At 42.6% G+C, this 25,435-nt stretch overlaps 1 protein-coding gene across 2 annotated transcripts in view; it reads right to left on the bottom strand.

The window, feature by feature from the left end:
* Nucleotides 1–888: 888 nt before the first annotated feature.
* Nucleotides 889–25,435, bottom strand: part of INTS9 (integrator complex subunit 9) — a 113,103-nt gene continuing 88,556 nt past the window's right edge. For both annotated transcript variants that reach the window (XM_039217182.1, XM_039217183.1), the window contains exons 10-17: nt 23,387–23,567; nt 19,281–19,341; nt 15,468–15,639; nt 12,312–12,436; nt 10,140–10,307; nt 6,552–6,650; nt 5,126–5,263; nt 889–1,594 (exon numbers count right to left, since the gene is read on the bottom strand). In XM_039217182.1, coding sequence (XP_039073113.1) covers nt 1,418–1,594; nt 5,126–5,263; nt 6,552–6,650; nt 10,140–10,307; nt 12,312–12,436; nt 15,468–15,639; nt 19,281–19,341; nt 23,387–23,567 — 1,121 coding nt within the window. In that variant the 3' untranslated portion in view covers nt 889–1,417. The remainder of the gene's footprint in view (nt 1,595–5,125; nt 5,264–6,551; nt 6,651–10,139; nt 10,308–12,311; nt 12,437–15,467; nt 15,640–19,280; nt 19,342–23,386; nt 23,568–25,435) is intronic.

Genomic DNA, 25,435 nt, shown 5'->3' with positions numbered 1-25,435 from the left:
GATGCTTAGCTGCTAGCTCATTTGGAGGATGGGGGCTACTGACTGAATTTCAACCAGTCTAAAAAGATTGTAGGGACAGGCTGACCCAGGCCTATTTCCCTAGCTGACCAATTCCAATACTTGTACTCTTACCAACCCCCCTCCCCCACCCAGTACTCACAAAACTGGTGTGTGTGTGTGTGTGTATGACAACTGATGCTTAGATAGATGTAATCTGGTACATACCTGTTTTGAGCAATTAAGCAGTATTATTTCAAATGTAGCATACTATTATGAGGATCTTTGGGCAGTGGAATTTAATGTTCTGCTTAATGTAGAGAATCCTGATAATCTGTGAGGAAGGGCAAGTATTAACGAGCAGAGCCTGAGCTGTTTGTTCTGGACCTTTCCCCAGAAGGTTAAGGCAGCTGATACCAATCTGTGTTGGTGTTTTTTTGTTTTTTGTTTTTTTTTTAGTTTATTTTTGAGAGCGAGCAGGGAGGGGCAACAAGAGTATCCCAAGTAGGCTCTGTGCTGTCAGCGCAGAGCCAGATGCAGGGCTTGAAGTCATGTACTGTGAGATCACGACCTAAGCTGACATTAAGAGTTGGATGCTTAACTGACTGAGCCACCCAGGCGCCCCTGTGTTGGTATTTTTTATACAGATACAGCCCAGATAAAGTTAAGCATATTTTCATACAATTTAAGAAAAGCACATTTTCATACAATTTAAGAAAAATACGAATTTTCTACACCATGTTGAGTTATATGAATGCACACATCGAATTAAAATTTGCCATGGTATTTTCTAAGTTTATGCTATTCTGCATATTTTCGTAGTTTTTCAGACACTAAATCAGTGTATAAATTCTAGGTTTTCACACACTAAATCAATGTATAAATCCTAGGTTAAACAGATACTTATATAAAAATAAGTTTTATTAACAAAATGGGCTCACAATATAAAATACAGATGGTCATTTTACATTTTACCGACTGGGGATCTTTCTTATTGGGTGTAGCACTGTAGACAAGCAAAATCGAAGACTAGTTCCCCTGCTCAAGGCCTGTGAAGCCAGGAAAAATAAACATGTACCACTTTAGTCAGTAATAACTGACTTACCTAACCCTTCCACCATTAACCTCTTGGGAAGCCGCTTCTGTTACTTTTATGCTACTCTTCAGCTAAGCAGTGGCCTTATCATTCCTGGCTACCCAGAAATGGGAAGAAAATGAGTGTTAAGTTTAAAGCAAAAGTTCTCCAGGGGATTCTGGCCATAACTCCCAATAATCACATCCCTCAAGGACCAGTTCTTTATTCCTTAAGCCACTGACCAAAGATATGGCCAACTTTTTGTGCCCTTTCTGGGTTTGTGCTGGGCAGCCATAATGAAGAACTGAAGGGTTTCAATGAAACAGAAATGGTTTAGATGTTCACTTAGAACTTCTGTAGGAATTTAAGAACGAGGTCCCGCAGTCGAACCCTGAGCATCTCATCATTGTCACATATGATATGGGTCGAATCTTCCTCAATCTGGATGAGTGTCTCAGCTTCCTGTAGCAGGACAATATGGCCCTTTGCTGTGTCTTCTACCTTAACATCACTGAAGCCATGCTGTTCCAAAAGAAAAGAGAGAGGAGGATGATGGATACTCTGAAAGCAAGGGGCTGCCTGAAAGGCTGAAGGATATTGCAACTATCAGTTCTAAGAAATGACACTTCCTACAGGAACAAGACAGGGATGTCCACTCTTGCCACCGTTATTCAACATAGTATTAGAAGTCTTAGCCTCAGCAATCAGACAACACAAATAAATAAAAGGCATCCAAATCGGCCAGGAGGAGGTCAAACTTTCACCCTTCACAGATGAGATGATACTCTATGCAAAACCCAAAAAATTCCACCAAAAAACTGATCCATGAATTTAGCAAAGTCACAGGATATAAAATCAATGCAAAGAAATTGGTTGCGTTCCTATACACCAATAATGAAGCAACAGAAAGAGAAATCAAGGAATTGATCCCACTTACAATTGGACCAAAAACCGTAAAATACCTAGGAATAAATCTAACCAAAGAGGTGAAAAATCTATACCCTGAAAACTATAGAAAGCTTATGAAATAAATTGAAGACACAAAAAAATGGAAAAATATTCTATGCTCCTGGATAGGAAGAACAAATATTGTTAAAATCTCAATATTACCCACAGAAATCTACATATTTAATTCAATACCTATCAAAATAACACCAGCATTCTTCACAGAGCTAGAACAAACAATACTAAAAATTGTACGTAACCAGAAAAGACCCCCGACAGCCAAAGCAATCTTGAAAATGAAGACCAAAGCTAGAGGCATTACAATCCCAGACTTTAAGCTGTATTACAAAGCTGTAATCATCGAGACAGTATGGTACTGGCACAAAAACACACAGATCAAAGGAAAAGAATGGAGAACCCAGAAATGGACCCACAAATGTATGGCCAACTAATCTTTGACAAAGCAGGAAAGAATATCCAATGGAATAAAGACAGTCTCTTCAGCAAGTGATGCTGGGAAAACTGGACAGTAACATGCAGAGAAATGAACCTGAACCACTTTCTTACACTGTACACAAAAATAAACTAAAAATGGATGAAAGACCTAAATGTAAGATAGGAAGCCATCAAAATCCTCAAGGAGAAAGCAGGCAAAAACCTCTTGGGCCTTGGCCGCAGCAACTTTTTATTCAGCACATCTCCAGAGGCAAGGGAAACAAAAAGCAAAGTGAACTATTGAGACCTCATCAAAATAAAAAACTTCTGCACAGCAAAGGAAACAATCAGCAAAACTAAAAGGCAATGGGACAGAATGGGAGAAGATATTTGCAAATGACATATCAGATAAAGGGTTAGTATCCAAAATCTATAAAGAACTTATCAAACTCAACATCCAAAAAACAAATAGTCCAGTGAAGAAATGGGCAAAAACATAAATAGACACTTCTCCAAAGATGACACCCAGATGGTCAACCGACACATGAAAAAATGGTCAATATCACTCATCATCAGGGATCAAAACCACACTGAAATACCATTCACACCTGTTGGAATGGCTAAAATTAACAAGTCAGACAACAAGAGATGTTGGCAAGGATGTGGAAAAAGAGGATCTCTTTTGCACTGCTGGTGGGAATGCAGTGCAGCCACTCTGGAAAACAGTATGGAGGTTCCTCAAGAAATTAAAAACAGAACTACCCTACGACCCAGCAATTGCACTACTAGGTATTTATCTAAGGGATACAGGTGTGCTGTTTCGAAGGGGCACATGCACCCCAATGTTTATAGCAGCTCTATCAACAATAGCCAAAGTATGGAAAGAGCCCAAATGTCCATCGATGGATGAATAAAGAAGATGTGGTATATATACACAATGGAGTATTACTCAGCAATCAAAAAGAATGAAATCTTGCCATTTGCAACTATTTGGATGGAACTAGAGGGTATTTAAGCAAAATTAGTCAGAAAAAGACAAATATCATATGACTGCTCATATGAGGAATTTAAGATACAAAACAGATGAACATAAAGGAAGGAAAAATAATATAAAAACAGGGAGATGACAAAACATAAGAGACTCTTAAATATAGGGAAGAAACAGAGGGCTACTGGGGGGGTTGTGGGAGGGGTGGGTAGGCTAAATGGGGAGGGGCAATAAGGAATTTACTCCTGAAATCACTGTTCCACCATATGCTAAGTAACTTGGATGTAAATTTAAAAAAATAATTACTAAAATAGCTTAAGCTTTTGTAAGTGATCTAGGGAACACATCTAAGCACTTGGGTTCAGGAGTCCGGGACACTGGGCTATCACCAGCCTCCATATGCCAATGGCCCCTGATAAAAAAGCTCCACCCTGTCTCAGGAAAATGCATTCCTTAAATCAAGACACCAATGACCTTGTGATCTGGCAAATCCCTTTCAAGTGAGCATACGAGGCTAGCACAGGAAATACTTCTCTAGCTACCTTAATGTGAGTTATAGAATTTTCATACATATCACACATAAAGTTGAGAAAGCAGAAAAGAAGTAGAAATAAGGCTTATTTGCCTGAAAGGGACATAGGATAGGTAAAGAAAATGGGCTAGGTAAAGTCTCTACCCTTAGTTCTACAAAGCTCATGTGTAGGTTGGGGCAGGTACTGATAGCTCTTACAGGAGAGGAGGCAGAAATGGTGAAAAGGAAGAGTCAGGGTCAGATCCTAAGGGTCGATTCCCGGATGAGCCAGGCGAACTAAGTGAAGGTCTTTCTGGGAGAGCAAGTTGTTCCAAGTTTATAAAAAACAAGTCAAGCTCGAGTCCTAACAGGCTGAAACACCGCACGGTCATAAGGAAGAAGTGACTGACATGTTCACCTGCATCACAGGGGACACTCCCACGTTCCCAGTGATCCCACTCTCAGGGGCTAGGAGGGATGCACAACATGGCTGCAGTCTTTTCTTCAGGGAAAATAAAAATTCTAATGGACAGCTGCTGATTCAGGAAAGGACCGGTGATCTCCAGGTGACTGCTTATTTCTTCCCTCTCCTCCTACCCCGTCTGGGAATTGCTGGCCCTGCTTCTAGAACTCCCAGGGATTCAGGGATACACCAATACTGGTGCCTTTGTTCTCCCTGCTCCCCAGGCCCAAGTCTCTCATCTCTTGTGACACAGCCATGTTGGTGCTCTGGCAGCAAGGGGTCTGCTTGAGAAGTAATCCCTAAGGGGTGGACTTCCTGGCTTCTCCTACCTTGCCCTTCCATTGCATCTAAGTTTTTGAGGAAAGGCCTGCCTTGGTTTAGTTCCCAAAAGACACGGATGTGGTGAGGCAGTCTTCTAGAGGGGCCTGATGTCTGATGGGGAAGAAGGGGGGGGATAAGTGGGGGGGGGAAGTAGCCAGATAAGTGGGGGGGAAGTAGCCAGATAAGTGGGGGGGGGGAACCTACGGGGAAGGAGGGCATGGTCTTCTCTCAACTCTGTGACCCTCCCCTGGTTCTATTTCCTGCCATGGCCCCTGGACCAAGCAGATGCTTCAAGGACAGGAGCCCAGACTAGGAAAAAGGCAGCGGCACACATTCCTCAAAGCAGGTGAACAGCAGGAAGGGTGGCAGGTGCGAACAGAGTGCACTCACCTTCTCCAGGGCCTGCACGAACTGTTCTACTGGGATGGAGCCGCTCAGCAACGGCTTCAGCACTTTGCAGTCTGGAATGTCATCACTCGCCCGCTTTCTCTTCTTTCCACCTGCGGGCTGGATGGGCCTGGGTGGGGGCTAGAGCGGGAGAAAACACCATCTCAGCATGAGGGCAGTGCAGGGCACAGCCAGAACCTGTCTGTCCATCCTACCAACGGACCATCTTTCTCGGTGGAGGCCCTGGCGCTGGGCCCGGAGTCATCCCATGTGAGGTCGACCAGCTCTGGAGTTCAGGGTCACTATCAGCAGGGGCTCCATCTGGAGTTCTTCATAACCTAAGCTAATGCCGCAGCATCCACATCTTTTTTGGCAAAGAGATTTCCCTTTTATCAAGACTCATTTTTAATTTATAACTGATTCAATAGGATTTTCTGAATAAAATTTTTAAGATTTTATTTTTTTTAAGTTTATTTAGAAAGAGAGAGAGAATGAATGTGAGCGGGGCAGAGGGGCAGAGAGAGAATTCCAAGGAGGCTCCATGTTGCCAGCACAGAGCCCAACATGGGGTTCCCTCTCACTGAACCGAGAGATCATGAACTGAGCTGAAATCAAGAGTCAGATGCTCACCCGACTGAGCCACCCAGGCGCCCCTTCAGCGCAAATTCTTAAGAATAAACTGTGCTGGCAACTGCAGGCGTAGCAACAGCAGGGTGGCCAAGGCCACCAGCTGTGGCGTCAGACTGATGAATTGAAATGAAGGTCAGAGAAACTGCCTAAAAAGCGGTGACCACGGAACTTTGTGAGGGTGAAGTAAGGGTGAAGTGGGAAATACAGCAGGTGAAGGCCCAGCACGGCGCCTCGTATATTTTAAGTGGCAGCTCTGTGCAGATCATTCGGGGTGTCAGAGCAGCACACTCAAGTCTGGAAGGAGTTTTTCTAAGGGGAATGAGGGAGGACGAGTACCTAAAGGGCTGCACCATGAGGGAGTGAACACATGGGGAACTTGGGGCACAGGTGCAGGGGGGACAGGCCCCGCCCACCCCTGCAGGGGTGTTCAGGCAGGCCTCCTCTTGGGAGGGGCTGGCTCCCGCCCAGGCTCTCTGCAATGCCCCCAGGAGCTGAGTGAGGCCAGTGCTTTCAGGGCTGGAAGGGCACTAAATGCTGATGTGCGGCCTCCGCGCTATGAATAATAGTTGCTCTTCCCTTTTCTCTCACTGAGGCATGTAGCCAGAGAAATAAGTACTGAAGAATCTGTATGCAGTGCCCTCTTTGTTTCAGATCGAATCCATTACGTAGTGTGCTAACTTCTGCAGGCTGGAACACTGAGACGTCGGGGGTGGAGAGGGTGGGAGTTCGGAATCTTTGCAGCCTCCTTGTGGGTGGGCACTTCCTCATGGCCACAGGGGCAGCCCACCCTCCCCCATACCTGAAGGACGTGCTTGTTATCTTTTGTGTGCAGCACCGCGGAGACGGTTGCCAAGGAAATGCCAGGCTTAATCTCCATGGGCACCAGTGAATCTGCGAGCTGGAAACAAACAGGGGTTTCAGTCTAAGTTTGGGGATGAGGTGGCGCAGCTGTGCTGTCCAGTCAGGACCAGGAGGCCACACGGGGCTGCAGCTCAAGCGCCCCTGCCAGCCTGGTGGGAAAGACACGGCATCAAATGTCATAATGCTGAGACTTTCATGATCATCCTTATTCATTTTCTTTTCTTTTAAACTTCTATTTACATCACTGCAGTCTAACATGATCACATAATTTTAAGAAAAAAGGTAAAAAAAAAAAAAACTTTAATCAAAAATGTATCAGACACACAAATGTATATACATTGATTGTAATAAAAAAGGAGGTATAAGAAGCCAAAGAGGAAAAGGGGGTAGTGGTGGTGCATAAACTGGGCTGAGAAGAGTTAGAGAACTAGTCTGACCCCAAGTTCACAGACACAGTGTTCTGGGCGCTCCTCCTGGGGGCAGCCCAGCACTCTCCAGCAGTGACCCAGAGCAAGCCTGGGGTGCTGCGTGCTGGGGTCCCAGCGTGCTGACCCTTCTGCTTCTCCCTTTTGTTAGCCCCCCAAGTGATGAAATGCCAACACTGCTGACAGCCCATCATCTGAACCACCTTAACCTCATATCCATCCTTCAGGTGACTTCCAGGAGGCTCCGAACACTTTCACAGTATCTCTCCAAAACCTCGGAGGGCTTCTCCTTATGCAAAATACCTAATCTAGTGCTGACTTCATGCTAGCCTCCACCTCTGTTCTCATGACCACTAGGTGACTAGTGTCTGGCAGGAAGGACAGGGACAGCAGCATTTGGACTGAGTGAGCTAATTCCTAGAAATCTGACTGCTGCCAAAGGTGCAACACCCAACTTTTACCTGGGGGGCTATCTCTTTCCCTACCACCTGAGTCTGATGTGTACCCTTTGTCCTCGGCAGCTTTAGAGCTCCGTGACCCTGCCATGGGCAGCAATGTGTGATCTTCGGAGAAGCCCTAGCACTCGGCTTTAGTTGGCTACTGCTTATACACGTAGACCCTGCTCTGTCCAAGCCTCTTATATTTAAAAACAAAAGTAAACAAATATGCAAGATGCCATTTAGGTAAATATGAAGATCGACATCACATGGGCAGAGGAAGCAGCTCAGAATATTTAAAAGGACTGGAAAATGGAATGTGAAAATTGTTTCACGAAATAAGAAAACATATGTGGCACAAGTGTGAGACGTTCTCCCCGGGAGACAATGTGTCTGCTCTGGTCTCCCGATACCGCCCATCCATAAGCATCCTTTTCCTTCCTACACTGCAGTTATGCCCATCCCAGGGCAGCTTCCCTGGCAGAACTTTAAAGCCAAAGAATTGGGCTGGGGGGTCTGGGGACAGCACTGTAGGAACCCAGCAGGTGAGAAGCTGTCCCGGGGCGGCCCCGTGACTGAGATCTAAGACTCAGCTGGGTCAGGAGGGAGGTCTCTGCTCAGACACCTCCTCGAGGGAGGGTGCACCCCTCACGGCCCTGGAATAGACGGTCTAATAGAGAGTCTTTCCAGAACATGTCCATGAGGGCTGTCGCATCCGATCTCCCATCTTGCACTTAGACAAAGGAGGAGGATTTATGGGGAAGCTGCAGAGGACACACTCTCGTTTGGGGGAGGAATCATCATCCTTTAGTAGCAGCGGCACCTAAAGAACAGCGCCAGATTTTAACCTCCTCATCCTGCACATGCCTCTCCTGGGCAAAACTCTATGTTCTGTCCATGGACAAAGATTTATGTAAAAGAATGTTTCTGAAAGCATTATTTATAATATGGAAGAACAGAAATAATAAAGCCCACCAATGAAGGATAGAGGATAGACCATTATATCCCACTAAGATGCTTTACTAGTAATGATATACTTACTGTTACATGACCAAGACAGCATGCTGGATAGGATTCAAACACACACACACACACACTCATGCACACACTCACGTGCATGCATGCACACACATGGAGAACAGACAAGGCAAATATACAAAACTCTGAGCAGGAGTAATCTCTGGCATGGGGACCATGGTCTTTATCCTTCTTTTAATTCTATTTTCTGAATTTTCCAGAAAGAGTAAGCATACTTTTATTACAAAGTAACTCTTGTAGTAATAGAGTCCTACTAAAACAGCAAGAGAAGGCAGGCAGGCCTTAAAAAGATGGCTGTGCAGAGCGTTGCTCTCAGTAAAGTGTGGGACTTGAGCCTCTTTCAGGGGCATCGTGGTCAATGTGACTGTCCTAATAATGCGAGTGTCTTAGCCTTTTCACTCTTGCTATCACGAGTGTTCACTGGGGTCTTCTCGAGATTACATGACATGGGTTATCCACAACAAAGCGAAAGCAGAGGGAGACAGGACAATCCACAGGCAGACATTAAAGAGATGTGTAAACAGACAACAGTGCCCCTTTGCTCAGTATCTTCTTTTTCAGAGACATTTTTCATAAAAGATATTTTAGTTATGTTAGCATCTAATGGGATCATATCATTGTTTTTATAGTTTAAAATTTTTGTTTTAGAGAGAACAAGATCACAAGAGGGAGAGTGGCAGAGGAAAAAGGAGACTCTTAAGCAGGCTCTACCCTCAGCAAGGAGCCTGATGTGGGGCTCAGTCAAGACTGTGAGATCATGAGCCAAAATCAAGAGTTGGGTGTTCAACCAACCGAGCCACCCAGGCACCCTTAAATCATTATTTTTAAATGTATAAATATTTAAAAAATTTCTTAGTTTTAACATCTAATATAGAAAAAATCAATAGACATAACCCAGATAAAAACTCTTTGAGGTTCTAATTTTTTTTCAAGTAGGCTCCACATTGGGGATGAGATCATGACTTGAACTGAGATCAAGGTCAGATGCTTAACTGAGTGAGCCACCCAGGCGCCCCTTGGGTTCTAATTTTTAAGAAGTTTTGGGACGAGAAATTTTGTGGACATGGTCAAGCTGTCTCAAGAGGCAAAAGGAAGCCAAAAGTAGCTTCCTACAGAGCCTCCCACACTGATGTTGCAGGAGGTGGGCCATGTGACTTGGGCTGCCTGGCCGTCAGCCGGTCACTCATGCACAGTATACCTCGACTGTCTCAAGCGTACGATATGCACACAAATAATCACATTTATATCCCTTATATGTTGGTTACCCTTATCTCCTCCATCTATCTCTGAATTTGATGGAACTTGACCCACACTCAAATGAGGTCCAGAAAGAATGAGAAAATCCATGACCCTAAGGTGTTTGGGGATGGAGCTGGCAGTGAGGCCATGGCCTCCTGGCTTAAATGTGAACACAAGCAGCAGTCCTTAATGGCTGTTACTTCATTACCTGAGAAATAAGGCAATTTGGAAGATCCTGCCTCTCTTCCCAGTTCCAGGCCTAAGGGTCTGTGTTCTTTGGTTCATCCACGTTTTACACAAAGACAAGAAAGCCACCTCTGAGACCCTCTTCTTTCAGTGACTCAAGTGGAAAACCCGGGTCTGACCATGAGAAAGAGAACGGCTCACCTCTGGCATGATTTCAATCTTCTCGTACCGACGCTTGAAAGGCAAGGCGAGGACCTCGGCCCTCCGGTAGGACATGGCAGGCGGCTGGCAGTCAATCATCAGGTCCATGCGGTGGGACTGTGCAGGGGGCGGCTGCGTGTACTGCTCGGGGCAGACCACGTGCAGCGGCTGAGAACCAACAGGACAGGGGCAGGTAAGGGAGGAGGCCTGCCCCAGTGTGCCCGTGTGCCCGCTCTGCCTCACTGCCTCCGGACCCCCCTTTTCTCAAACCCAAGCACCAGGCAACAGGAAAGGGGAACGCAGTGTGGGGACAGAAGAATAAATATTTCAGGGCAAAGCCCTCAACTGCCAGTCATGTGGACTGGTGGGGGAATCCACTGCCTCAGTTCACATCTGTTTTTATGTTTTCACCATTTTTAAGTCACTTTAATGGTAACATCCATAGGTCTGTGCCCAACTGGTCCCTAAGCCCCTTGAGGGCACAGTCTTCTTGTCACACCTGTCATCGCTGACTGGTACAGCAGTTGGCCTATTAGCAAGAAGTGCTGACTTTTGTGCTGGGCTGGTGTTTAGGGGTCGGGGCTTCTCTGGGATCTGCAGGTGCACTGCTGTTAGCAGTGTGCACTCACATACTCAATTGTGTGGGACACACTGAATCAGAACTTCTTTGCAAAATATGTCTGTTATTTTGAGAGATGAAGAATAGTAAACCAACATTTACTTGGGACAAATACCACCCAACTAAAAATGGATCCCGGTGGCCCATTGAGTTGTACTGCCACTGCTTTTACTTACGAGTCTAGGGCTCACCTCTAGTTGCTGGAAGAAGGCCTTCCAACAGGCTGAGCCGATGCACTGAAAACAGCACCTGTTCAGCTGGGCTGATCCCTTCCTTCCTCCTGACCTGGTTAGGAGCTCCTAACTCTTCTCGAAGCCATCCGACCACACAGTTGCAGCCTGACAAACCGTCCCCGCTTCCCCTTCCTACTGTGGGGACAAGACGGCCTCTGGCTCCCACCGTCACACACTGCCAGGGGCTCCACGAACACACCACCACTATGCGGACCACGGGGGGAACTCAGTCATGACAACAACAGGCTCTTAACTGCTTCTGCCAGCGTGCTCATGAACACAGGATGGGTATCGAATCACCAACTTGGCCAAAACTTATCCACTACTCTAATCATGTCTAGAGAAAGCCCACATTCTTTCCTTGTAGGGCCAGCAAGCTAGTGACGGCCATCATCCATTATGTCTGCATTCCTGAAGTTCTTCAGCTTTCCATTTCTTGTTACCCTTCCTTAGAGTTCTGAGTTAGTACCTCCCATCCTGAGGTCATAGATTCTGTGAGGAGGAAAGCAAACTTCTGACCTAGGCCAAGAAAAACGAAGGGAGCTAATCGTACCTTGCTAAATTACTAGCTGAAGCGACAGAAGACGTGCCAAGGCACTCTGGTACTCCTTTAAGCTCCTGAGGCAATGGGGAATGAGAGGTTTTCCTCTTGTCTCTCTTCCTCGCCAACTACACGCAGCCTCCCCCAACTCCACTATCAAACATGTGCCGCCGAAAGGTCACTGACCCAGTGCGGTGATTTTTATTCCCCGCTCACTGTCTACATTCTCCTTCTGTGTAGATGGTCTTCCTTTGCCCACCGCTTTACCCAACTACTTCTTCCCTTGCCCCATGGCAGAAGATGCAAAAGGAAAAAACAAAAGCCACAAAAATGAAACCCAAACAAGCCCCTAACAGAAAGCAAAAGAACAGTGTTTGTGGTACTAACCCACATCTGCAACAAGGGCCCAGTGTGGGTTCAGTGAAACTGTCTTTCAGCTTGATGAGTCTGTTTCTAGAATGACTGTTTTGGTGGGGAGAAGGGGCAATTTGCTTTTAACTGGACACAGATGGTCCTCATAAAGAAATAATAGGCTGTTTAGGCTTTCCTTCCCTTCCCTTCCCTTCCACCTTTGATTTCTTTAGAATGGAAACTGGTTCTAGAGTGTAAAGCCCCCTACTGGGGGTTTGTGTGTGTGTGACCCACACACGTGCGGGCATGCAACAGACTCCTGGGACGTGAGGAGGACAACAAGTGCAGCCAGACACCCACCTGCACAGAGGCACAAACTCCCTGGCTGTGCTGGGCTGTGCGGAGACACCAGCACTTCCCTTCCTCACCTGTACTTCTTTGAGCAGCTTCGACACTTGGATGAAGTTCAGTCGTGTATCGATGGGGCAGTAAATGCATTTCATGGCCAAGGGCTGGTAGGGAGCCAGTGCTTCCAGGTAGGAGAAATCAGGTTCTAATGGGAGCACAAAAAGGAGAATTTAAAATGCAAGCAACAGAGTTGCTGCCAAGTGAGGAGGTGGCTGGTGTGGTCAAGGCGGAGTCTGTACCTAAGTGCACAGAGGCTGGCAGGAGCTGGCTTCCTGACCCCTGGAGAGGAGTTATTTACAAGCCAGCATGGGGAGAGGCCAGAATGAATAGGGCAGGGTGGGTGCGGGCTCAAGATTTTCAACAGAGAGATGGAGGAGATAAATGAGGGGATATGTAAGTAAATGGGAGAGAAGGGAAAGCTCTTCTTTGCAACAGAATGCCAAATAAATGTAAAGGAAACAATGAAAGTAAAAAAACAACTGCCATTTGGCAACCATCATAGCAATAATTTATTCAGACTAGGATCATCCAATAGATGCAAAAAAAAAAAAAAATAGATAAAAATTTGAGGAAGACCAGGGGATATACAGTCTCAGTGTCCCCCCACCCAGGATACTGATTAAATGTAAATGTAAAAACTGACTTCATAGTGGGGAAACCTGGCACAGGCCACTCGAATCCAGTGCCTAAAGTTAACATGCATGTATGAGGCAAATGACATACCACCGACTTGACAGGGCACACATGAGAAAAAGACCCTGGCCCCATGTCAACAGATGTTTCTGCTGCAACTGTCATGCTCCTATTGGCAAAGCCCGGTGCGCACCATGACTGGGAACCATGCTGGCCGTGACGGCTCGTTTGTTCCATCCAGAACCACTCACTGCGGCCTGTGTGGCAGGGATTACATTTCTGGTGTGAAAAAGAATCCTTAGACTCCCAACAGCCTGTGCCCCCACAAGGACATCACTTCTTACAGCCCTCAGGCTTACACTCCCCTGTCCCACTAACTCTCCCAGTGCATTGAGGATGGCTGATGGAAATTCCAGATTTTTATTTTATTTAAATTTATATATTTATTTAATTTAAATTATAAAAAATGTTTATTCTTGAGAGAGAGAGAGAGCACACGCAGCAGGGAAGGAGCAGAGAGAAAGGGAGACACAGAATCTGAAGCAGGCTCCAGGCTCCAAGCTGTCAGCAGAGAGCCCGACGTGGAGCTTGAACTCAAGAACCGTGAGGTCATTACCCCAACTGAAGTTGGATGCTTAACTGACTGAGCCACCCAGGTGCCCCAGAACTTCCAGATTTTTAAATTATTCCCCCTCCGGTGGCTCCTGTTTCCCTAAGAATACCCTCAAATGAGACAAGGATAGCTACCTAGGAGATAACAGATTCCCTTTTTACGTGTACTATGTGAACTACAACTTTCCTGCAGCTGTAATATAATCAGAAGAAGTGGTCCAAAACTCATTTTTGACACGACCAGACATCATAAATGACATAGCTGTTCTGAAAGCCCTTTAAAACCGGTTTAGATTTAAATTCATTACCCAAGGTTGTTATGGAAAATCACACAGTCCTTGATTTCTTCTTAGCCGGCTAAAGGAAAAATTATACTACAGCAAACACAGTGCCTATATAAATACTGTACCCACTATCATATCAGAGTCAGTGACTCCTCAAAAAGAATAGGAGGCCACCTTTAGTCCTACTATAGGCAATGTTCTCCAGACCACCTCTTGCTTAGCAAAACTTGGCCATGATGAGGTTCTGGGTACTGTGGGTCAATGTCTTGTGACCTGACTTCCTCTGCCTTTGGCCAAAAGGGGGCCTGGGAAAGAGAAAAGTCCCTGAAGCTGCTTTTCTGAGCTCTCCTGGCACTTTCTACAAGGTCCTGGAGTTAGAGCCGGAGCTGGCATGTCAGTTATGGCCAGGCCATGCTGTTCTCCTGTTGGACATCAACAATTTCACAGAACACTAACACCAGACATGGCCATTTGGTGACCACAATGGATCAAGACAAAAACAAGAACCCCTACGTAATCATGCCTGAACACAAAACCACAACACTGTTCAAACCACAAAATGGGCAAACATTACTGTATCCTGGCTCCATTCTTCTTACCTTCCAGATAAAAACTGTTAAGATACTCAATCATATAACCACTCCTGCTTCCCGACAGCAGCCACTCCAGAGCAATGTCCCACATCTGCGAATCCACCTCAAAATCACCCAACACAAGCCCAAATCCATAAGTTCTTTTCAACATGTTCTGAGATGCCTCCCACCTCCCCATGGAATGTGTTCTTCTCAGCCACAATGAATCAATAAACCAAGTTTGTTTGCCCAGTGGTGTGCTGGAGGCCTCTGGCACTCCTCCCAAACAGGCTGAGGACAGGGAAGCACCACAGTGTTCCTGATCTTGAAGCTTTGGGCACAACTAGACTCTATTCCATCATTCAAGTCTTAAAAGCAATGAGAAAGAAATCAACTGATAACTTTCTCAACAGCTGTCATGTGCCAGGCACTGTATGAAGTGCCTTCTAATAACATTTCAGTAAACACACAGAGCCACCTAAGGAAGGAGCCATCAATAATCCCATTTTACGATGAAGAAAGTAAGGCTTGGGGAGGTGAGGTCACTTGGCTTAGGTTACATTGGACCAGATTCAGATCAAGGTTTTTTACTTCATTGCCCGTAGTATTTCCAAATCCTGAGGCTGAAGACCTAAAATTGATAATGTAGTGATTAAGTAAAACCCCTGCTTGGGTTCATCAAAGGATCTGTTTTACTCTGACAGGTTTGTGTCCAGAAAAAAAAATAAAACTGTAAGCCAGAGTAAACTATAACCAAAGGAGGAAAACCCAACTCAGGAAATAATTCCTAAAGGGTAACACAAGAGTGATTACTAGAATTACGGCTGTTCTTGAAACAGCTTACAAAATCCTATCAAAAGCAGTTCAGAAATCTGCCTCAGGGAAAAATCCCTGAAAAATGGATATGAAAGCTTTGTCCAGTACAGTTTCCTAACAGTCAATCTTGCTGTACTCTTTCTCTCGTGGTTTACATCAGATGAGTGTTCGTATTTATGCCTTATGGTTCATTTCATCACGGTCAGTGCGTTGGGTGAAGGTCCTGGTAGAAAGGGCAGGGTTTTGTTTATTTATTTACCTGTGAATATGACAGTGTTGAGACTAGATTTCCCCCAGAGCTCCATGAAATGGACCACGTCCCCAAATCGGAGGGAGGGGTGCCCAGTGAATACCACGCATGGCTGTCGGAAATCACTGCTGAAGTCTCCATGGAGGCTCGGGTAGTGCTTCAGCTTGTTGGTCTGAATGAGCTACAAAATGTACAGAGAAGCACATAGAGACGTTAGTCCTACCAGAGGGAAGGACCACACAGCATGGGAGCATGAGCAGAAGGAAGTTAAGAATACAAATGAACCTGATTAAAATTTGTGGAAGATTGCATTTTTTTAAATGTACAATGTGACTTTCTGAACAGATGCAGTCTTCCTGTACATATTATTATTCAGGCTGTTAAAGGCCTGGTGCAGTCTAACTCTTTAGAGCTTCCTGACACTCGGAGTCTCAGCCCCAGAAGTTCCCAGAATCAGTTATTATTTGAAGTACAAGTAATTTTCCCCAAACATATGACTCATCAACTTCTTTCAACAATAAACACTTCACACAAGAAAAATTGCTTACCTGCAGAAGACCACCTCTTGAGATGTTATAGCTGTTAAGTTACTGCAGCAACTTAATAAAGACAAAAGCCAAAATTGGCTTTCAGAAATTTGGGAGATGTGATGTCCTCATGACACAAAGAGCTATAGAAAGAAGTGGGCCATGCTCTGCCTCAAATCTGTCTCAAAAGTGTATGTTTTGAAGCAAAAAGTTCTGCCTTCCAGCACAATATCTGGCAATTCTCTCTCAACGTCATACCCCACTCAAGGCAACACCATATACAGTTACAGCCACAGATGGCATCTTGTGACAGCTCAGCAGCTCTTCCTGCTGCCCTGGCCCTTCCTCCACCTCCCCACTCTAGCATCAAAACGTCAGATGACAAACATCCAGATTTCAGAGACCTTAAATACCAGCTAGGTCAAAGGGAATGCTGCCCTGAGATATTGTCTGATGGATAAAGAAATGGTCTGAACCAACCAATAATAATGCACAAGAGGGGAGCCCAAATCCAACTGAAGTCACCCCAGTAGTGAACTGTGGCCAGAATGGGACAACCCCCACATGGAAGCCAAACTCTCTTCACTATAAAGATTTAATTTTTAATTCAGAGAGAATGCTTTTCCTAGGAACACTGCAACACAACTCTGGAGACCTTAACCAGGTGTCTAAGGCCTGGATGGGATACGTTGTAGTAAAGATGGAACAAATGCTGAATTCCCATCTCCCTTTCAAGTTACATACAAATAAAAGGGACATTCTTTTTATAACCGATCTGCCCCAAATCATTACTTGTCCCAGCGAAATGGGTGAGTGCTGTTAAAAGACTAAGCCTACTGTATCCATTGCTGTCAGGGAGACAAATGGGATTCTAAGAATAGCAGTGGGTCTTTGCACACAACTTAAATAACTTTTTAGGCAGGAACACTTTTTACCTAGTGTTCCTGAAGTTCTTCTGATCAAAGTATAGCAACTAAGATAAATTCATCTCTTATTTTCCTTTTGCCAATTGGATCTACCTTTCTGGCTGATTTACTACACCTGACCATTCATTACCTCTATATTTATTTAAGGTCCAAACTGTATACAGAATGAAGCTATAGGGTGGGAATTCTGTAGTTTTTTTTAATGAGTACTAAGGGCAGAAGGGTATTTTCTCATGGGCATTGGTCACAATACTGAGTCAACTCCATTATGCCCTAAAATAGGCAAGTGCGTTTCAGGAACCCCGATCATGCAACTATGGTCTTTTCATATTCATAACCGTAAATGGGACATAGGTTATCTGTGACAATATGCAGGTAAAAATGTAAAGTAACACCCCTAGAAAACAAAAAAAGGCTAATTGTTGCTTAGGGGGAGGAAAACTGACTTTCATGGGTAAAGTCCATCATAATGTATGTTTTGCCATGCTTAATTTTCTGACATCACTGCATTTCTAGCCTGAAGTTCACTGTGGTAATGACAGAGCTTGGAAAAACTTTGGCTGCTAAAACAGAGTGTCTGGACTGAAAAATGACTTCCTCAGAACCTTTCCTGTGAAATTCTGGTTCATAAAAGTCCTTTGGAGTAGCAATAAGCAGGGGTAGTAGGAGTTGTCAAATTTAAAATGTTAGCAGGACATCTATTGTTATTTATATCGAATCAAATTCTTAACTATAAAACAAATAAACCAACTAAATCCTACACAAGCCCATCCACACAGACATCTGCAGATTAATGAAGTTTTTACAAACTGAAAACTTCTGTGTTGCCAAATGCACACTAATGAGCAGCATGACCAACTTCTCAGAAGTTCCCCTTTGTCCTTTTCCAGTTACTACTGCCTCCATCCCTACCTCCAAGGTAACCACTATCCTGGCTTCTGATACCACAGAATGGCTTTGTGTGTTCTTGAACTTTTATATAAAGAAAGTCACACTGTGTCTACTCTCTTATATCTGACTTATTTTACTTGCATTATGTTCGTGAGCTTTGTTTACATAACTTCATGTATTTGGAATTCATTCATTCTCACTGGTGTAAGGCATCCCATTGTATAGGATATAGCACAAAATCCACTAGGCTATTTAGGGTATATTTCAGCATCATTACCAAGAATGCTCTGAAGATTTTTGTGTCTTTTGGTGACACACCTATGTATTTCTGTTTGGTATATAAGTTCAGGGACAAAATTGCTGAAGCAGGGAGTATGTTATATGTTCAGGTTTAGCAGATACTGCCAGTTTCCTAAAGTAGTTATACCAATTTAAACATCCTTTTTAAGGGGCGCCTGGGTGGCTTAGTTGGTTAAGCGTCCGACTTTTGCTTAGGTCATGATCTCGCGGTTCATGGGTTCGAGCCCCGCGTCGGGCTCTGTGCTGACTGCCAGCTCAGAGCCTGGAGCCTATTTCAGAGTCTCTGTCTCCCTCTCTCTCTGACCCTCCCCTGCTCACGCTGTCTCTCTCTCTCTCTCCTATAAATAAAATAAAAATATTAAAAAAATAAAAAAAATAAACATCCTTTGTAAAAATGTAACAAAAAATGGGGAGTAACTCTTTTTTCGGATAGTAACAGAACAGTTAAGTACATTATAATATGTTCATATGATATGCTATGGAATACTAGGCAGCAATAAGAAGCACACAGAAAAATATGCATGACACACCTGTGAAAAACAATGAAAACAAAACTGGGTACACTAATGTTATGTTATATATGTTCTATTAGTTTCAAGTGTCCAATATTATATATATCGTGAAAAAAAAATCACAATTGTAAGCCTAGTTAACATCCATCAACATACACAGGTACAAAAAATTTGTTCTGAGAACTTTGAGTATCTGCTCTCTTAGCGACTTTTAAACACACAATACAGTATGGTTAACTATAGTCACTATGATGTACATTACAACCAGTGAATTATTTATTTTAGAAGAAGTTTGTATATTTGACTCTCTATTTTTTAAAAACTTAAATTTTCATCATTAAAACTTCATATCTAGACTCTGACAATAAATGAATCTGTTGTTATGCTAAGAAATTAGCAGTAGGGGTCAGATAAAATTCCTCACACAGGGAACAGAACAGAGGTAAAGTTATGAACTGGAGAAACATACTGGCAATATAATGTGTTAATGAGAAGAGAAAATAACATATATTGAGTTAGAGTACTTCGCTGTCATCTCACATGGGAAACAAGAAACTATATGAGTTTACATAAGGAGTTTTTAAAAACTAATGACACGCTATCTCCATCTCCAACCATTTATCTACAGTTTTTTCTTGCTTTGACCCAATAATGGCATTTTCTTACCTCTGCATGAGGAAAAGGTGGTTCTGGGAGATACACCTTAGTCTGTTTGTTGTGACAAAGCCTTTTAAAGAGGAAAAACAGATCAGCCTGTTAGGTAGAGGACACAGGGTCATTTGTTGCCACCTAGTGGTAGAAGCACAAACACTAGTAAAGTTTATTCAAAAATTTCCTGTTAGGGAAAATCACTGTGACTGAAAGCTAGAATCTACAGAGTATTCAGAACATAAGTCTCTTGTGAGCATTTTTTAACATTAAAATTCCAGAGTAAATTTTTTTCCTTGAAAAATAAGCTTGTTATTTTGGAATAATTTTAGATTTATAGAAAAGTTATAGACACAGTACTGACTTCCCTTGGGCCCTTTACCCAGGGTCCCCTTAATATTCACATCTTACATAACCATGATACATTTGTTGAACTACAAAATCAACATTAGTGCATTACAACTAACTAAATTCCAGACTGTTTGAATTTCACCAGTTTTTCCACTAATGTCCCTTTTTTTTTGCTCCAGGATCCAATTGAAAATATTTTATTGCATTAGTAGTGATCACTTTTGAGGAGAAAGTGATAGAGTTTCCTCAGAGACACAATTTTCTGTTTTGCACACCCACTAAGCAACAGTGGTACCTGAAACCGGAGAGTAACATAGTATCTCAACCTGGAGGCTCTGTAAATGCTGTAGGTAGGCTATGCTCTTTCCTAGCCAGAACAGACATTTAAAATATGGAGATGTCTGAATAAAGCAATTGTGGCCAAAGTTAACAACTGATAACTCAAAAGACATAGGTGTTGTGTAGGTCTGGCATTATGTAGTAATATATTTTGTTCATGCCTACTTGTAAGAATTCTACTAAAATAGTATTAAAGTATTTCAACAGTTCTACCAGATACTATTTTTGGGGGAGTAGTTTAGGACTCCAGGGTATGAGTTTTACATGAACGTCATTAATACAGCTTATTTATTTAATTTTTCCTACACTTAATTTTCTTTAATTTTGATTTAAAAAACATTACTTTACATCCTTTTTGGAGGAAGATGTAAATATGCAAGGAAAATACTTTTGGACAGTTACTTTATATCTAAATTATATAGATTTATATAATTTACATAATATCTCAGTAGGAAGACAAAACTTTTTAAACTCAGGAAGACAAAGAACTTTACTTAAGGTTTCTGAGATTGTTGCAAAGGATACTATGTTGTATTAGTTAGCATCAATATATAAAACTAAAGTATTCCCGACAAAACAACAAAACAAAACAACAAAACAATAAACTAAATGCACTGTGGTATCCTGGACTGGACCCTCGAACAGAAAACAGACATTAGTGGAAAAACTGGTACAATCTGAAAAAGATTGTAGTTCAGCTAATAACAATATGCTAACGTTCATTTCTTAGTTTTGATAAATGTATAGGGCCATGTAAGATGCTGCCATTAGGGGAAACTAAGTAGAAGGTTTACAATGCTCTCTGTACTACTTCTGCAACTTTTCTGTAAACCCACAATTATTCCAAAGTAACGACTTTATTATTTAAAAAACAAACCAAAGACAAAATCTAAAGTGCCAAGATGGGAAAAAAATGTCTGCAGATATATAACGAACAGAGTTCAAATAAATTGGTAAGAAATGTATAACACTTCTAATCAGTAAAAAAAAAAAAAAAAAGGGATAATTTACAGAAGACAATGGGCAAGAGGAACAATTTACAGAGGACAAAAATCTTTCTGGAAACCAACTGAGATTTGTATAATCAACATTAAAACATATTTATATTCTTTGTTCCTGTAATTTCACCTTTAGTAATTTACATAAAGCAAAAGATGTAGTCATATATACATACAATGATATTAATTGAAAATTTATTACTAAAAGGAAAACACTGAGCAAAGCCTGTCTAACAATAAGACAACAGTTAAATAAATTGTACAATATACAAATGATGTAATAATGTAGTCATGTAAAAATTATGTTTTCAAAGTTTTATTTTAATCCTCTAGTCTCACATTAAAATTTTTAAAAGCAGGGGGCACTGGGTGGCTCAGCTGGTTGGCGTCTGACTTTATAGCTCAGGTCACGATCTCACAATTCGAGCCCCGTGTCAGTCTCTGTGCTGACAGCTCAGAGCCTGGAGCCTACTTCAGATTCTGTGTCTCCCTCTCTCTCAGCTCCTCCACCACTTGCATTCTGTCTCTCTCTCAAAAATAAACAGACATTAAAAATAATTTTAAAAGCAGGATCCAAAATTAAATGTTCCCCGTATAGAAAGAAGAAATCCAGGGGCGCCTGGGTGGCTTAGTTGGTTAGGCGTCCGACTTTCGCTTAGGTCATGATCTCACGGTTCGTGGGTTCGAGCCCCGCGTCGGGCTCTGTGCTGACTGCCAGCTCAGAGCCTGGAGCCTGTTTCAGAGTCTGTCACTCCCTCTCTCTCTGACCCTCCCCTACTCATGCTGTCTCTCTCCTAGAAATAGGTAAAACATTAAAAAAAAAATTTAAAAAAAAAAAAAAAAAAAAAAAGAAAGAAGAAATCCATCAAAATGCCAACAGTGATATTATTTCTGGATAGTGGGTTTATGAGTTCAGTTTTTTCCCATTTTCTGTAACTTACATTATTTTCTATAGTAAATGAACAAATATAAAACTGTGAAACAAAAAACAACCTACTCTAATTTGCATGGTCCTGACTTCTATCCTATCAGAGATTCTGACAAGAACAGCATGCAGTGGGGAAGGAGTGGCTTTGAGGAGCACACCACCCACGGGGACTTGCAGGGTTGGCTGGAATTTTTTTACTGAGGATCTGAATGAAGAAATGCAGAACATGCTGATTAATTGTGCAAGTGATACTTAGGCTGGACTCCTAACTACTCAAGATTAACCTCCTATGCTGGGGGAGAAATGACCCAACACAAAGAATACAATTCAACAGATACCAATAAAGTGATGGCCCTACGGACAAACACGACTAATATGAACATAGGAAGGAGAAGCTTGTCTGAATCGAGATAAAGAAAAAAAGACCCTGACTACAACTAAAAGGGGAAGAAAAAATGCTCTTTAAGAAGGTGGAGTGGGGAGGCAGCATATAGAATATGTTAGGACAGAATGATATACAAGTTCCTTCTTTATTGGAAACTTAGTAGAACATTGTGTCCGTTATGCTACCATACAGCTGAAATAGATTAAATACACCCTCTGTAGGTGTGTCATAGCCCTGTCTAGAAACACCACCCTAAGGCACTTAAAGGTCAATTGTACAAGTTAGTATATTTCCTCCATCCCTCCCTTTTTTTGGCCAGGTGAGTTAGATTCAAATATGCACCAAAATAATCCTAAAAAGGTTCACTAACTTCATACTGTTCAACAATTTACCCATCTTAGGACTGGATCAAGCAATTTTCCACTCTAATAAAACTTAATTTTATCAAATATCATGCTATTGAAGTGAACAAAAAATCTAGCTTTCCTTATCAGATTTGGTATTATAAATTCCAGACAACATGAGCTTGGGCTTTTTTTGAGCTTCTAGAATGTCACTTCACTTTGTAACAGGCAGAGGGTAGCATGTGAGAAGATAAATGTATAGTTTTGCCACTGAATTTGAAAGTGCTAAGTTAAACCTTTGCCTTTCATCCTTCTCTCCTTGATAACTATTCTTCTAAACTCTTAGCAATGTAACAGATTTGGCTTTCATTAATACAATTTTCACATCACAGACATGGAAAGACAACAGAATGAAAGTTTCATAGTAATGCAAGGAAAAAAAAACCCTCTTTTATTTTTAGATGTTTTAGATATTTCAGTGTGCATGTGTGGACATGAGAGTGTATGGACATGAGTGTGAGTGAGCAGGGGAGGGGGATAGAAGGAGAGGAAGGGAGAGAGAGGGAGGGAGAGAGAGAGAGAGAGAGACACAATCTTAAGAGCGGAGCCAACCAACGCGGGACTCAACCATGAGATTGTGACCTCAGCTGAAATAAAGAGTTGGACGCTTAATCAACTGAGCCACCCAGGTGCCCCTATTCTTTTTTAATTAAAAAACTTTTTACATTTTATTCTTATTGCTTGAATGTACTGAATCATGAAGAAGAATGCAGACATACCACTCAGCAAAAATCTGGGAAAACTCAAGTGAACTGTTGGCCACGGGGGAGATGAAGTAGAAAGGGATGTTGGAGAGGCCGGCAGAGTCAATGTACTGATACAGGCATTCCAGGAGGTCATAGATCACTCCAGAAGGGTAACAGGGAACCAGCACGTTTCCTCCATTTCGGACTGTCAGTGCTAGAAAAGTTGAAGCCAGAGAGAAAACACTAGTGTCAAAAGAACAGTTTTATAAATGTAGAATGAAACTTTTAAAATAATATTTAATTTCTTTCACTTCCTATTTCTGTTCACACAATTCATTTCCTATGTACAATGATCTGCTTCTTTTGAAGAATTGCACAAGAACGGGAGAACTCAGAGGCTAACAATTAGTTGGGTTTTTAATGGATGTCTCAGTCTCTGGGGACAGGATGTGCAGTTAAAGGTTTGGGTTTTAAAGGTTACCAATGGCAGCCAAGCTTCAGCACAGACCCTCCAAGCTCCTTCTTTTTTTAGCTCCTGCTCAAAACTTTGCTGGATTTGTCTCTGTTCAGTCTCTGACTTATAAGGAAATAGGCCAAGGTTTTCCATTTGACTCATTTTAGTGGCATTTTCTTTCATTAATGTGTTATTTTTAAGAAAATCCTCTACACTTTAAATACTTAGAACAAGTTATCAAATGAAGAATTGCAACTTAATGGGTATAATTATATTATAAGTTCTAACTGGCTAAAAAAGAAAAAAAAAGCCCTCTTAAGTTTCTTTTTTGTTTGGTTTCCAAAACAAACTGAAATGCACAGCTTTTGGGTACAGATCTTGAAGCCTCCTCTGTTCCCAAGTCTGATCTGGGTTCTCCCAGATGCTGAACTCGGAGTACTGGTGGACTTGCTATTCCTAGAGTATGGTACCATGGGGAGAGACAGTGGTCAGGGCTCAAGAGGCCTGGCTCTATGCCTGCTTCATTATATGCTATAGGATCCCATGTAAGCCACAGAAACCTGGCTGGGCCTGTTTCCTCATTGGTTATGAGAGGAGTGGACTAGATTACTGGTCTTCAAGCTTCCATAAGTGTGAAAATTGCCAGGGAACATGTTGAAAATGCAACTTTGCTCCTGGTTCTCTCTTGTCCCCATAGAATCTGACTTATTAGGTCTGTGGAAGGGCCCTCAAATGTGCATCTTTAAGAAGTGACCTCACTGATCATGAGGCAAGTGGACTTTGAGAAACAGTAGATTAGATGTAAAGGTCCTTTCAGATCTAAAGTGTTTTGTGTGATTCCAGATAATAAAGCAAACAAAGCATACAAATCAGGGACGCTATTTGAGACTAGTCCAATAATTTTTTCAAGAAAGAATAACTGTGTGAAAGGGGTGAAAAGCTAAGCTCATTAACTCCTCTTTGGCAACTGTTACAGATGGAACATCTGTGACCCCTAAAATTCATATATTGAAGCCCTGACTCCCACTGTGATGGTACTGGGTTAGGGGTGCTTTGGAAGGTAACGGGGTTTAGATGAGGCCATGAGGGTACAGCCTCCATGTTGGGATTTTTGCCCTCATAAGAAAAGGAAGAAGACACGAGAGCTGCTTCTTTCTGCCAAGGGAGGACATACTTGTGGGTGCCTGTGAGCCAGGAAGAGGGCCCTCATCAGACCCCGATCATGCTGGCAACCTGATCTCAGACTTCCCAGCCTCCAGAACTGTGAGAAATGTTTGTTCTTTAAGCCACCCAGTCTGTGGTATTTTGTTACAGCAGCCCAAGTTAAGACAGTAATCAACCTATACTTTTCTAAGAGAAAGGTAGGATTTCTAGATTTTACAGACAATTTATATCCAAAGAAATATCCATTTCTTCTGGGTAGGAAGTCTTTCCTCCAAATTTAGTCTTCTCTGAAAGAAAAAACAACACTGACCAAATACTGGTGGAAAAAGTATATCTGTTCAGTATGCTGCTATTGTGAATGCAAAGTATTAAGTCTTTTTTGTGCTATTATTTGCGAGCAAAGATGGGATTCTTCCCTTTTTTGACAACTGCTATCCTGTATGCACCCCCATTCTGCCCCCAAA

Source organism: Hyaena hyaena, unplaced genomic scaffold (genome assembly GCF_003009895.1).
Source record: "Hyaena hyaena isolate Hyena2069 unplaced genomic scaffold, ASM300989v1 scaffold_678, whole genome shotgun sequence".
Classification (NCBI taxonomy): Eukaryota; Metazoa; Chordata; class Mammalia; order Carnivora; family Hyaenidae; genus Hyaena; species Hyaena hyaena.
This window is presented reverse-complemented; position numbering and strand designations above follow the sequence as displayed.